At 38.9% G+C, this 14,986-nt stretch overlaps 1 protein-coding gene across 1 annotated transcript; it reads left to right on the top strand.

Annotated features, from left to right (window-relative positions):
- Positions 1-10,338: 10,338 nt before the first annotated feature.
- On the top strand, positions 10,339-13,113 carry MC5R (melanocortin 5 receptor). The gene is given in 3 exon segments (XM_030446053.1): positions 10,339-10,353; positions 10,356-10,432; positions 11,258-13,113. Coding segments are annotated over 3 exon segments (1,152 nt in total). The 3' UTR covers positions 12,318-13,113.
- Positions 13,114-14,986: the final 1,873 nt, after the last annotated feature.

The raw sequence follows: 14,986 nt of genomic DNA, 5'->3' as shown, positions 1-14,986 counted from the left end.
ATAATCTTTAGGCACTATTTTTCTGAAGTCCATTATCTGACTGTCATCCACGTGACTGCAACCACACAACTGCTTCAGAACAATACCCATCCTTTCATCAAAGAAAAATTTCTAGTCTATTTTGAAGTAACAGCATTTTAAAAAGTCTGAAGCAAATAAAGGCATCATGTTCAAGACTTTTCAAGCTGTGCAAAGGAAGCATATGGGGTAGAAAACTCGCAATCAAACCACAGTCATGAATGCATGTAGTAATCTTTGTTGTTAACAGTAACAGTCTTTTTTTTTTATTTTTCTTTTTTGCAAACAGTAAATAAGTGCAGTTAGTACTGAAAGAAAATGTTCACTCAAAAAGGCATTTAGATAAAGCCGTTGGTTTCAGAGGAAAATGCCAGAGCAGAGCTTCTCTAAGTACAATATATTTTAACCCAGATTTCAGCATCGGTTGTCATGGCTTAGGCCCAGCTGGTATTAACCACACAGATCTCTATGTGGCTGTGGAAAACATCAAAGATAACAGAACAGTTTTGATCCTCCCACTACACTTAGGACTGGTGAAGCTGCACCTTGAATACTGTGTTCAGTTTTGGCCCCCCACTAGAAGGAAGACTTTGAGGTGCTGGAGTATGTCCAGAGAAGGGCAATGAAGCTGGTGAAAAGGCTAGAGAACAAGTCCTATGAGGATTGCCTGAGGGAACTGGCGATGTTTGGTCTGGAGAAAAGGAGGCCCAGAAACCACCTTATTGCTCTTTAAAGATACCTGAAAGGAGCTCATAGTGAGGTGGGTGTAACATGAATCATAGAACATCTCAGGTTGGAAAAGACCTTCAAGATCATCCATGCAACAGAATAAGAAGAAATGACTTTGATCTGCACCAGGGGAGATATAAGTTGGATAATAGGAAATTTTTTTTCACCAAAAGGGTTGTTCATCATTGGACAGGCTGCCCAGGAAAGTGATTGAGTCACCATCCCCGGTGATATTTAAAAGACATATAGATATATCACTTAGGAACATGGTGGGCTCTGCAGTCTTAGGTTAGCAGTTGGACTTGATGATCTTCTGCAACCAAGATAGTTATATGAGTCTATGATAAAAATATCACTCCCGGTGGACCATGTCCTAAAATTTTTCTCACTGCATCCTCTAACTTATAGGACCATGTCTTTGTAAGAAGTTGCTATGGCCTTCCTGTTATTCTATGGTGCTTCACAGGCTCACTCTATTAATCTCAAGGTAGTGTAAGAGGACATTAAAAAGAAGAATCTAGCTACTGATGAATTTACTGTCTTTTAGAAAGACTCTAATGAAGATGAAGAGATGGAAATTTCATTAGTTGATTAAATTCTCTCTCTTATACTACCAATTCTATAATAATATTAAACTTTCATTTGCTTTTGTATTTTAAGTTGTTTTATTTATGACAGAAGTACTAAATTTTTTTCCTAGTCTTGTTTAGACGTCTCTAGGAAGAGACTTCTATAAATCTCAAAAAGAAAAATGTGTGTCAAGTCAAGTTTTGTTTTCCCATGTCTATTTTCAATGCATTAGTAGCAGTTAATTGTAACTCTAACCACCATAACCAGTATTTCATTGCCAACCTCAAATTAATAGAATGTTTTTGATGAGATAATTGATTTTCTCTAGTTTGCTTCTCACTATATAATAAAACAAAGTCAAATGGTCCTACAGATAAAGCTGAAATCTGCACTGGAAAGTGTACTTTGTGTTGGTTGGTTTCCAGAAGTGATGGTATCATTGAACTTGATAATTTTGGTAATGCAGGTCAGTATTAGTTCTGTCACTAAATTTGAGGTGTATGCTGACAGTGCATTTCTTTCTTGTTGATGGAAATAAGACTCCTTTTTGCTTCATTCTGTTTTTTTAATGAGTGCCTGTGAACTTGCTCTGCCTGCAAATTTATTCTCTGGAGAAAAGTGAGGAGAACCACAATTTGTCTTTGCCCTGATTCTTCTAATTGATCTGAAACCTTAGATTAACTTAGGTTAACTTGTTTGTCCCCATCTCTTGAAAAAAATATTTGCATATATGTAAGATGACTACACTGCTACTACTTTCCCTGAAGTTAAAGCTACTACTTTGCTACTGCTTTGTGTGTTTTTAATCAGGTGCTCTGACCTTTGCTGTTCCCTGCAGGCCTCCAGGGAATTGACAGTCCAGGATGAAGCGATAAAAATACAGCTGGTTTTGTGAATCAGAGCCATTTTTTGTATCTGTGGGACATAACTGACATTAATGGAGTTACACAAATGAGTGCAGTTCTTGCTGCTTAAACTTGTGTCACAGCATTGGTGGTTCTATGGCAGAGTACAAGCAGTACAGGGATTGTCACCAGATCTGGAGGGCCATGATGTTTCTTTGGTATCAAACTGTTGCTCCATCAGCTTGTCTTATATGGACACATGGAACAATCATTTTGTTGCTCTGCTGTAAGATCTACACAGCTGCATCTTCCCTCCTGACTCCCCATCCTTTTTCTTGATGAGTGCTCAAGCTTTCTGCCTGCCAGCCCTGGAGGCTGTAAGGGCTGGCAACTCAAATAGAGATTCACAGGAAAAATTTAGTTTGATTTTTTTGTTAAGATTACAGCTTCAGATTTTTTTCCAGAATTTTCAAGTGTCTGTCTTTTATCCCCCTAATGGAAATATTTCAATCCCAGCTTTCAGCTAGCCATTGATTTGAGGTGCATTTTAGACATTCAACATCTTTAATAAGCATGAAGGTCACTTTTTCAAAGATGCAGCTTTTCACCACTTTGAGGGCCACTATGTTTAGCCAGCATTGACCTCCATCCTGCAATAATTGAAGAGATCAGCAAGAGAAAGTAAGAAAGATTGGAGATGTCCAGCAAATTTTTTCTTTTTATTTAACAGCAATCAAAGATGGCATGGAGAAATGTAATTCAATTGAGAGACCATAGCATAGGTCAGCTTAACTCATGCAGAAATTGATTTCCCAGTTTATCCAATAGCAGTCCTGATTTATTGGAGACACAAATCTGCCATCCATTTAAATGATTAAGCCATGCACTGGGATTCCTGGGTTATTTACATTAGAACCAGAGCTTGCTCTAGAGGCAGCTCGCTCTCTGAAATCATTGTGGGTTTCTTTAGTTGTTTCTTTGGGGAAAAAGAAGAATAATTTTCTTAGTTCATGCTTCAAATCTGCTGAAAAGGAATTATCTTCCTGTCTTCTTTTATAACCAGGAAATTTGTAAGCCCAGGAAAGTCAGAAAACTGCAGCTTACAGGCAGCTTCACCAAACCAGTATAACAGGAATTTTCTCAGGTTCTGCTTCAGTATTAATACTGGTTTAGACATTAAATACAGCTGGACACATAGTACATGCTTTGGTGAGTGATTAATGGTCCCTAAAATTTTAAATGCAGTGAATTTGAGGGGCTGATGAGAGTTGCTTGTTTTTTTTTTTGTCAGCAAACAACTTGCCATGAAGGACAATGCTTTAGTGTAAGCTGATTTATCTTCTCACTGGTATACTTGAATACACTGGTTACTTCAGTATGCAAGACAATATTCTGGGTTCAGACACAACACTGGACTTATTTTCTTTCTCCAGATCTGCTTGTTTCTGGCTAACAGAATTTAAATTTTTACATCTTTGGTTTCAGCCATAGCAAAACTCCACATTCTCAGTCACTCTTAGCAGGTGAATGCTAGAACACAAGTAATTCCTATTTCTGAAATAATGTGGGTTGTTTTTTTTTTTCTTCCAGAACTTAAAATTTTTCTTTCAGTAAATAAAAAACTATTCTGACATTAAAAAAAATACTGTATATTACAAGCTCAGAAAAAGTAGTGTAATAAGGGATTGGCAAAAAACCCCATCAGTTCTGAGCTAAATGTTTATTATTTAATACTAATTTTTGGTGCATTAGATAGGATATAAGTGCATTTTTTACCAGCCTGAACAGAGGCTGTATATCAGTACAGAGGTATTTGAAATAAAATTGGAAGCTACTTCAAAAGAGAGAAGTGTTGATAGTGCTGTCATAGCATTCTTGAAAACTGCCCAAGCAGCACATACATTTATGTTTAGTCATCATATGTATTGCATCAGAGACATTTCCACTTGTCTAGGTAGGAACTGCAGGCACACATGGCTACATCTGCAGTTTGTGTGTGCAGTGATGTCTCCTTATGCTTCCAGAGAATTTATGGTTATTCTCACTGTACATCTTCTCAATGTTGTCCTTCATCGTGTTTGTCATCCCAAAGTTGGGCTGAAATGCCAAGACCTGGCTACAGAGGCAGCACAGGACAGAGAGATGGAGCTGTCAGGGCTCTCTACCCTCAACATGCAGCCAGCCTAGGATGGGGAGGGGAGGATGATGTTCCCAGGGGAGAACTCATCTGGCAGGAGGGAGGAGGGCAGTGAGCAGCTGTTCAGGGAATCTCTTTTATACTCACATGGACATGCAGGAAACTCCCAGGGAATTGAGTGACATAGTCATAGTGCATTGCTCTAAGAGTTTTGTTTGTTTTTTTTTTTTACTAGTGGTCTGTCATCTCTTGTTTTTTATCTCTTAAAATAAATTCCATGATGTGCTTGGGCACCCTGTGTGGTGCCTGTCCATAAATATGTTCACTTTTGTGTCATGAGGAAAATGGAATGTCTAAACCAGGGAGCTCACAATTTAGATGACATTTAAGGAAAGTTGGTGGTAAGCTGCCAGAGAAACCAGAGCTGGACCCTGGTGGTAGATAGTACAAAAGTAAAGCCCAGATTTCAGAATGGGTCTTTATGTTGTGAATCTGTGAAACTTTAGGGCAGAAGCCCAATACCTGTATTTCCAACCAGGATGTGGAGGTTTAAGATTCAGTGTCTTCAAGTACTTGTAACAGAGGTGAGAGGGAAAAGTGGATGTGTGGCTGGCCTGTTCAAACCAGTCTTTTAAAAGAATTTTTGGCATGAAAAAGGAGACCTCTGTTTCTTGAGCCATGGGAAGTTAATGGTAGGATTTCATCGCAGGGCAGGCCAGTTAAAATCAGAGAGAACTCCTGTGAAACAAACCCCATGCTGGTCCCATCTGAAACAAAATGAATCTTGGGCTGGATTACTTCTTAGATCCCCTCAAGAAAAGTGAAAATAAAGTCAGCTGGTTCTTGCTGGGAAAAGAATGATCTACTTATGAATATTTAGTCTCAAATGGGTGACTGTGAGGTCTACCTGGCAGCTAATGTGGATGCAGTATTGGTGCTAATGGACCACAGTGGAAAACTAGAAAAAATCTGAATGTGTAGACTGGGTATTATATGTCAGCACTCACAGAATTAGTCTCTAAAAAAGTTAAAGTACTCAAACAACAATGTCCCAAATCTGAATTATGCAACAAATTATCAGCATTTTATATACATATATAAAATTCTTCTCATGCACAAGCATTTTATGAAGCATATGTACAATGTGCTCTTATTGTATGCCTTTGCCATATTTCAAGATAAGCTTTCAGAAACAAGACATGTAGTAACTTATAGTATATAATTAAAGTACCATTTTTATTCACTTATCTTAGATCATTATTCTAGTGGTATAGACATTAAGTCTTCCCTGTGGCCTAGCAGGAAGTACTTTTGTAGAAAGCAGTATACAAGAAGAAGCTGCTCTCTGTTGTTTTTTTTTTTTTCTATTTCAGTCTATTTGTCCATTATTGAATTAACCCTCCTGTCTGTCAGAAAGTTTCTACTGTATTTCATTAGGCATCTGTGTTTTTTTGAGTCTGTAGCTGGCACTTCTCTGATTCAGCAGGTCTGCACTGCTCTAACAATATTAGGGGATGATTCATTATGGGAATTGGCTCCCCTTAGAAGGCACGTAAAAATGGTGGTTACTAAACCTCTTATTAGCCTTTTACTGTTTAGGGGGCTAGTTGTGACATCGTCTAGCCTAGTTTATTAGGGTATGTCTTTCAAAAATGCCTTTTATACTGTATTGCATCTTTTATAGCTTTCTACTCTGATGGGAGAAACACCACTGATAGGTACTAACTGAGTGGCTGGAGATTATCTCAGATCATTTTGAAGCACTCAGATGAAAGGAGTGATGATTAGAAGCATTAGTGCAGTCATACTAACTATGGCTGATCCTAACCTTTGGCAAGGCACAGTTTATGTGAAATTTTAATATATTTTATCTGTTTTTCAGTGATTCTCATGGAAAAAAAATCAATCATTGTTTTGAAGATTAGGGCCATGATGTCAAAGAATGTATTCACCATGCTACTGCTTACCTCAACCCCCAAACTTTTAGGCTTTCAGTTGTCCACTGGACAGAGGAGAGGATCGAAGTATTGTCCCTTTGTCCATCTTTTTTTTTAAAGACAAGAAGGACTGATGCCTTTTTTTTTTTTGTCTGGATTAATTGCTTGTCTTTATTAAAGGTTAACTGGGTGTTAATGCTGGGGAGGCAATAAGGGGGACCTTGATGGGGCTCAGCCAAAGCTACTCAGGACAGAGGTAAAGAGAAGTAGTTTTCTCAGTCTGAAAAGTCAGAGAACATTTGTTATGTAGTTATGTATCCATATGCAGATAAGGCCATGACCTTCACTTTCGCTCTGGATCCATGGGTTATCTCTAAGAGCAGATTGGTGTCTGAGAAGATACCTTGGGGCTCTGTCTGCTAATGACAGCCCAGACAAGGAGTAGACAGAAGAGAGATTTCATAAGCAGGCCAAGAGCACCAATCCAAAGCTACATTATGAAAGGGAGGACAAATGTATTTTTGTCAAGCAGATAAAAATAGCTACAGAAGGACACTGGAATTAAATTACTTCAATGTATTAGCACTAGACACATGGAGTAGATTTGTATTAGCTTCAGTAAACCTCTTCCCTGAACCTCTTAAGATTAGCACAGATTAATACCAAAATGTATCTGACTTTAATAATCTCTTTTCACAGAAGCTTCTTTGGGGCATGTTGTACTGTTGGCCTCATTTATATATTCATTAATAACATGAATGTTATTATGCCTGTTGTCAAGGCAGCAATCCAAAACCCTGCTGGTTTTGACATGATGTAACTTGGGCTACAGGTAGGGGTAGGCACAGCCTCTCCTGTCCCAGTGGAAATGCTGGGTGAAGGGAAGCTTTGGTGTGGTGTTGGTGGCAAGCAGGGATCAGGTGTTTCTGTCAGTGATGTTGTGTCATGGCTCTCACCCTGGACACTGATGAAGGCAGCCAGATGGCTGGAGCAGCTTTCTGCACTCTCTCACTGCTTCAAAATGGAAAGAAATGGTGTGGGACCAGAAGAGGCCCTGATATCTCTTTCCCTGTTGACTTCTTCTGTTTCCCTGTTTTGCTTCTTTTTTTATGATCACAGATGTCCTTCTGGAACACTTTTGATCTTTTTGGCTGGAGGCACAAACAAACTCTTGGTGAGTTCACTGAAATAGGGACTTTAACCAATTAACTTTTTTCTTATGTCAGGGTAAGGTGTTCCATGAAGTACAGAACAAAACTCCTTTTCCTAAAGCTAAATTTTAATAACAATTTTGTGATCACTATGTACCTCAGGAGCACTCCCAGTGGCTTCAGCTCCAGGTTCCTTGGTGTATGACCCAGATGTGCTTGTTTCTGGACTGCAGGGAGAGACATGCATCCAGCCCCAATCCCCCAGTCCAACCTCCCTTCCTTCCTTTCCAAAAATGAAAAGCAAAGGCTGCTTTGAGGACAGGTCAGAGTCCCTGGAGTGTTCCGCAGGGTGCCCGATCTGTGTGTGCAGCCCAATAACTAAATGCCAATGCAGGTTTTGCCATGGATGCAATTGTTCATTTTTACTGGCAATCTAAACGTGGTCTTTGTTGCCTTGAAAAACAACAAGAATGAACCTGTCTGTAGAGACAAAGAATTTATTTTGCTGAGTAAACAAGGCAGATGAACACCAAGATCATGAGCATCTGAAAGACCAGACTATTCAGTTGGGAGTCTTCCAGCTGGGAAGTGAATCCACTCAGATTCTTCCTGAGACAATCCAAAGATCTGCTCTTGTGTCCCTTTCCTTACGGTGCTTATAACTCACCTGCATGCCTCCACCCAGTGCTAATGGGGTGTCCCTTCATAGCTGCTTGCTGCAGCAATGTTAATTTTTTCTTTTTTTTTTTTTTTTTCATCATCTAACATAAACAAACTTCACTATCAATTTTCAGGCAGGCAATTTTTCTGCAAGCTTTGTAAATAAGGGAGTTTCTTTGTCTAGCATAGACACTTGTACCAGGGATTACACCTGGTTTGTAGAAGAAGAATCCAAAGGCTGATTCATAATTTTTATGTGAGAGGCCTGGCATTGCTCTAAGGAATAACAGCCAAACCATCAGTGTGATGTGTGATTTATTTCTTGTAATCAGCTGGGCTACTGGGTCCTACCAGGTACAGTGAGAACTTTTGTACAGGGAGCTAAGCTGGGCTGCAAAGAACTTTATTAAACTGAATATCCAGAGGAATATAAGCAGGAAGATGAACAGAATTTTAAGAGGAAGTGTAATAAAAAAGGAGGATACTGGAAGGGAAATAACTGGAAGTGGAAAAACCACGATGACTTCTCAGTTATTGGCAGATATTGCAACAGTGAAAGAAGTTACATTTTACTCTTAGTATACTATTTCTAGGGTCTACTGTAGGAAAATCAAAAACTATGCAGAAAATAACCAAATATGATTAGGAATTTTTACCCAGAGATAGCTTAGGAGGGCTAAAACTTGCTGAATATTACACAACAGAAAGAGAACTGCAGATGGGCATCCCCTATTATTTTATTTTGGTCATACAGAAGAACTATGAGCTCAGATTTGGCAAGCAGGTGATTAGATACAGCAGGGAGCATTAATGCTCACCAGCTGATGTTATCTGCTCAGATCTAACAGCTACGCTTGAGCATATATTTTCTATGTCACTTTTGTGATAGCCTAAATTCTCTTTCCTCTAATGGGGAGAAGGGGCATACAAAGTTCATCTCCAGACTATAAATGAGTGATGCTAGTGGAGCCATTTTAGTCGAATAAAAAGGCTTTTCACTGACTCCTTCAGCACAGGGACTATTTTTCTTTAAGTGTCCCTAAAATGAAGCTAGCAGTACCAGTAGAGGAAGCTTCATGAAATTTAATTATTAGAAATATGGATTTAGCTGCATTATAACAATAACCTCTATTTGGAGACTGAAAACTTAAAAGTAGCCCAGGATATAACAATAAAGTTTGTTGGTGGCGTTTCTGTAAGAAGAAAGCCATAAATTAAAAGTAAGCATCTGAAGCTGTTATATGCCATGATAAAAACCTAACCCCTTTATTTGTGAAAAGGTGGTGATTTGGAAAAGCAGAGACATTTTATCTCAAGCTAACTGCAGATCCTGTGTGGTACTGGGCTGGTTAGTGGGTAACATAAAGGGTATTTGGTAGTGTCAGGAAGGTGTGTGCTTTGCAGCCCTGTCTGCAGGCAGAGGAAGAGCACATTTACTAAAGAAAAGACTCCTCCCTGATTTTGCCACCTTTAGGGAAAGGCCCAGAAGCAGAGTGGCCTTCCTGACTGCTGGACCCACAGGGGGACTTCAGCCATTGTAATGCCGAGCCCTGAATTTGCCAGCTTTTAGACCCTTTAAAAACTGAGGATTTCACATCTGCCTCAGGAAGCCCTGGCCAGGGGGTCCCAAGCATGGTGTGTACTTCCAAATCAGCATGAAAATCTTTATTCCAACAAGGGCACCAAAACACTACTCTTTATTTTTTCTACTTTTCCACACAGATTACCTGGGTTATACTTTCCACTAGTGGTGTGACAGGCTGGCCTGTACATTTTCCAAGCTTTATACCAGTGTGTTTCTTACTCTTTCAGAATTATAACTGTGAAATACTTTATAAAAGTGATGTATAAAAGTACTCACTTCAGTAACCATCTTCTGCCCTCACCTCTTTTGGAGTGTTCTAGCAGTAGTGAATTTATTGCCAGTCAGAATTAGCAACAGCAGAGAAAACAAACACAAAACAATATTTTTTGAAAGGAGCATGCTTAGGTCGTTTCCCCCTCTAATAATTTAAAAAGTTGATACTGAATTCTAGTTCCTTTAGAGAGACAAGACCACTAGATGGTGGTAAAAACCCAAACCTCTGCTAATAAAATCTCTGAAGAGAAGTTGAGCGGGACGAGGAAGGGGAGGAGGAGCCAGGATTTGAGTACTGAAGTCATTATTGCTTGGAGTCTATAAAAAGGCAGTTGCACAGTGAGTAATTTATACGTGACCAGCCTTGACTCTATGGATTTACTCATTCCTTTTCCTCTATTTTTGTCATCCATTCGGACCAAGGAGTCCCCAGATGTCGGGTGAGGAGGGGGGCTGAAACTTCTGCCTTCTGGAGGAGGAAATGTTGCAGGTGATGAGAAGGAAGAGCAGCTGAAGGAGCAGCTCTGGTAAATAGGTACAGTTAATTCTTGATTGCATACAAAAGGTCACTTTTAAAAAATGAAAATGATTTAGATTGCTAAGCTTTGAATTTTATTTGCAACAAGTCATTGACAATCAGCTTAAAGCATTCCCCTTGTAAGGAATACAACAGATTGCAACTTGACCAGAATATTCTCATTACCAAAAAAAGCACTGAATGAAATACTCATGATCTAGATTATAGAAATCTGTTTTTATGACAGAATTCCACCCATACTGATCATGTAGCCTTATTCTATCCTGAAATGTATGGATTTGCCTTCGTTAGGGGTTTAATATTCTTGAGTGAGTATGTTAGTATTGCACAGATAAGCTGTTTATAACAGAATTAATGCAAAATTAAGAAGTACAAAGGCCAGGAAAGCATTTAAGTATTTTACTGCAAATGTTCAATTCTTCTTTGTGGTAATACTTCAAGCATATATATTGTATTCAAGTGAGCCTAATACTATATCCTCCTGGATTTCTGGGCTCTCAGAATTGAAACTCTGAAAACTGTTTCCTGTTCTGTGTTCAGCAGACTTTCCAGGACATTTTGCTCCCTTCTAGGCAACCAAATAAAATAAACAAAGCTATGACTGAAGAGTACATGAATCTCTTCATTAGTCTGGGGTTATAATTTCCCTGTAAGGGTGGGTAGAAAGACTCTGAGTCAACTGGAGATTAATATAGAGTCAGTAGAGGAATATAGTGTGGAAAATGTATGTGTACCAGCCAAAATAAATAGAAATGGGTGATATTTGTTTTGCCAACTTCTGCCTGTTCTCGTCATGCTGTATTTCTTTTGGCAGGGTCTTTTGCCTTTCGGAAAATGCATTTACTGCCCTCCTTGGCAAGTCCCTCAGAAAGAACAGAAGGTATTTACTTCCAGAGATGAACATCTCCTCCCAGCTGTGTGTTTCTGAACTAAATCTGAGTGCCTTTGGCAGCAACTTTACCGTGCCTACTGTCAAGAGCAAGTCATCACCATGTGAGCAAGTGGTCATTGCTGCTGAGGTGTTCCTAATTCTGGGCATCATAAGCCTCCTTGAAAATATCTTAGTTATAATTGCGATCGTTAAGAACAAGAACTTGCATTCACCAATGTATTTTTTTGTTTGCAGTTTAGCAGTGGCTGACATGCTGGTTAGTGTGTCCAATGCTTGGGAGACCATAACAATATACTTAATAAACAATAGGCACATAATTATAGAAGATGTGTTTGTCCGTCATATAGACAATGTCTTTGATTCAATGATCTGCATATCTGTGGTAGCTTCTATGTGCAGTTTGCTGGCTATAGCAGTGGACAGGTACATCACTATTTTCTATGCCCTGCGTTACCACAACATCATGACAGTAAAAAGGTCCGGGCTTATTATTGCATGCATCTGGACCTTTTGCACGGGCTGTGGCATCATCTTCATTCTTTATTATGAATCCACTTCTGTGATCATTTGTCTCATCACTATGTTTTTTACCATGCTGCTTCTCATGGTCTCACTGTACATCCATATGTTCCTCCTGGCTCGTACTCACGTGAAGAAAATAGCTGCTTTGCCAGGGTACAACTCTGTCCGTCAAAGAACCAGCATGAAAGGAGCCATCACTCTGACTATGCTTCTTGGTATCTTCATTGTTTGCTGGGCTCCATTCTTCCTTCATCTCATCCTGATGATCTCCTGCCCTCAAAACCTCTACTGTGTTTGCTTCATGTCTCACTTCAACATGTACCTCATTCTTATTATGTGCAACTCAGTGATTGATCCCTTGATTTATGCCTTTCGTAGCCAGGAAATGAGAAAGACTTTCAAAGAAATAATATGTTGCTATAGCCTGAGAACAGTCTGTGGGTTATCAAACAAATATTAAGAAAACAAAACCAAACCAGGGAAGAGAATGGAAATGCTACATCGTGCTGCATCTTGTAATTCTGCTGAAATGCCCATGGAACAACTTTCTTCATTCAGCTGTCATGATTTCTGCGGCAATCAGAAACCGATTTTTAAATGCAATTTTACCCATCCCTCCCTGGACCTCTCCCACGTGGGTGGTAGGAGTTACTCAATGCGTCTGTATCATGAGGAGAAAGTATATTTGAATTGTATTTACCCTACTGAAAAATGGATCTTATAAGAGGATTATGCAGGGAAAGCCTTCTTTTTCTTTCTGTTAAATGCAACAGGTGGGACCTGCCATGCAAACAAGCCCATTAGCCTCGCAGTGTTTGTTTCTCTTGATGTTCTTTGTCTCTCTAAATAGAGCATGGCTTGTTCTGATGACCAGAATTAACAGGTTTTTTGCCATTTCCTTCTGAAGACATATAGTAAGAGAAGTATCTGATTATCAGGGTTCACATACCTCACTCAACAGTTATGACCTATCATATAGATGCACATACCAGCAGTCTTGTATTTCAGTCATGGCTGTTACTGTCATATAATAACTTTTATGTAAGAGGACAGTGTTACCACAAGATTTTCCAGGTGTGACACAACCCTTTGTGGTATCTGACTATAAGTGTTCTTGTCACCAAGGGGTGGGATGTAACAGAGGTAGATTTTAAAGGCTAAATATGAACACTGAGGTGGTTCTAGTTTGTCTGTTTTCTTCATTCCCCAGGGCCAGGAAATTCATGGCTACATGGCCTCTAGATAGCTGTGTAATGTTTAGTGGAAAAGAAAAGACTGACTGAGTGAATGACTTTATATAGGCATTAGAAAAGTGTTTCAGCTAGCTTTTGTTACTGAAGGAAGATCTACTCTACATTGAATCTTTCAAGGTGGGAGATAAAAACCAAAAGTGATGATAAGAAGGGGTAGCAGGCACTCACAAAAAACATTTCAAAAATTCAGGTGCATGTAGTTTAAAATAGTCCATATTTTTGCTCCTCAGGCAAACAATTTTTATCTTTGTTGAAAGAATTCTAAGGTAAAACCCACATCAGCTTTGTGTGAGTAATTTGCATCTAGTCATGCTGTCATGAACATGCTGTTTTGCAACAGGTGTACAATGTGTAAAATTGTGGATTTATCACAGATGAAGGAAGTGCAACTGTGGCATTCATTTATTGATGCCAATGGACTGTGCATATCTTGCACTGAGATATAAGACATGCAAATAGCAAATATTTCAAGCAGTGGTAGCCTACTGACTGGATGTCAGAAAAAAGCTTGGAAAAATAGCTTCTTCTCACAAGCTGAAAGAATAACCCTGTTATATTTAGATATTATATTTGGGATGTTATATTTGGGATGCTCCAAAACTGTTGTCAATAGAGGGACTATGACTGACTCAATGGGCTTCAGATTATACATTCAAGGTGGAAGTCCTGATCAGATATTAGGAGAATTTTTTTTACTATAAGGGTGGCCAAACATGGGAACAGGTGCCCAGTGGTTGTGCCATCACTGGAGATATTAAGAACTTGGCTGGACACAACCCCGAACAATCTGCTCTAAGTTGAAAGCTGTCTCTAACTTTGAAGTTGGCCCTGCTTTGAATGATTCAGAACAAATGACCTCCCCGGGTCCCTTTCAACACAAATTATTCAACAGTTCTGTAAAACAGTTTGTGTATTATGATAAAATTGTATTTTTTCCCCTTCCTAACTTAATCTCTTGTGTAAGAACTGTAAAAGATTCTCCACACATGTAGAAATATAGCATACATTGTGTGTTCGTTTGCTTTGGAGGTCCCTAACAGTATAAGTAAGGTGCATCTTTAGCACCAGGATTGTACCTTTTGTGTGCTGGAACTTAAAATTATACTGCCTGCAGCTTGCATGAACCTCCCTCTGATATTAATGGGAATGTTAATCCCAGTGGAGGTACCTTAAAACATTGACTATGAGTATAATGGTGATAATGTTTCATGAGGTGCTGGAATCTTCTTTCAGTTATACCTGAAAATGGGGTTTCAGAGGTATGTTTGTGATTGAGAGTGAGAATCTTGCCTTGTTTCAGTTCACCTCTTAAATTTATCTGTAAGTGGCAGCTAAGAGTGTGCTCTTGTTACAAGGAATATAAATAGCAAAAAGGAGATGTTGCAATTGCATAGTGAAAGGAAGACACTAGCTGAGCTGTAAATAAATTATTTAACCTTCATTGGGTATGGCAAATAAGACAACCTTGTATACAATTGTAAATCAACAAAGATGAAGCCACAACTGTAATAGCTTTGGGTATTTTCTTGAATTGTATATTACTTTTTTGTTGGAAGCTTATTTGATGTATAAACACAGACATATGAAGAAATATTAAACTGGATTGCTGGAAACTCCACTGTTATTGGTTATTAATTGTTATGTGTCTGCTAGCATTGCAGATTATTCACAGAGGAAACAGATGCCTTATTAAAAAACACATTCAGAAAGAATTACAGACTAATAAAATGTATTTACATTCATACCTATGTTCCTGTAGGTGTCAGCATCATATCCTCATGATAAACTTTACAGATGGGGAGTTAAAACAGCTAAATAGGGAAATGAACACATTTTCAAGTAAAGACTAGGACAGTTACTGCAAAAGAAAAGGCTT

This window comes from Calypte anna, chromosome 2 (genome assembly GCF_003957555.1).
Source record: "Calypte anna isolate BGI_N300 chromosome 2, bCalAnn1_v1.p, whole genome shotgun sequence".
Classification (NCBI taxonomy): domain Eukaryota; kingdom Metazoa; phylum Chordata; class Aves; order Apodiformes; family Trochilidae; genus Calypte; species Calypte anna.
The sequence above is the reverse complement of the archived record's forward strand: the minus strand, read 5'-3'. Positions and strand labels throughout refer to the sequence as shown.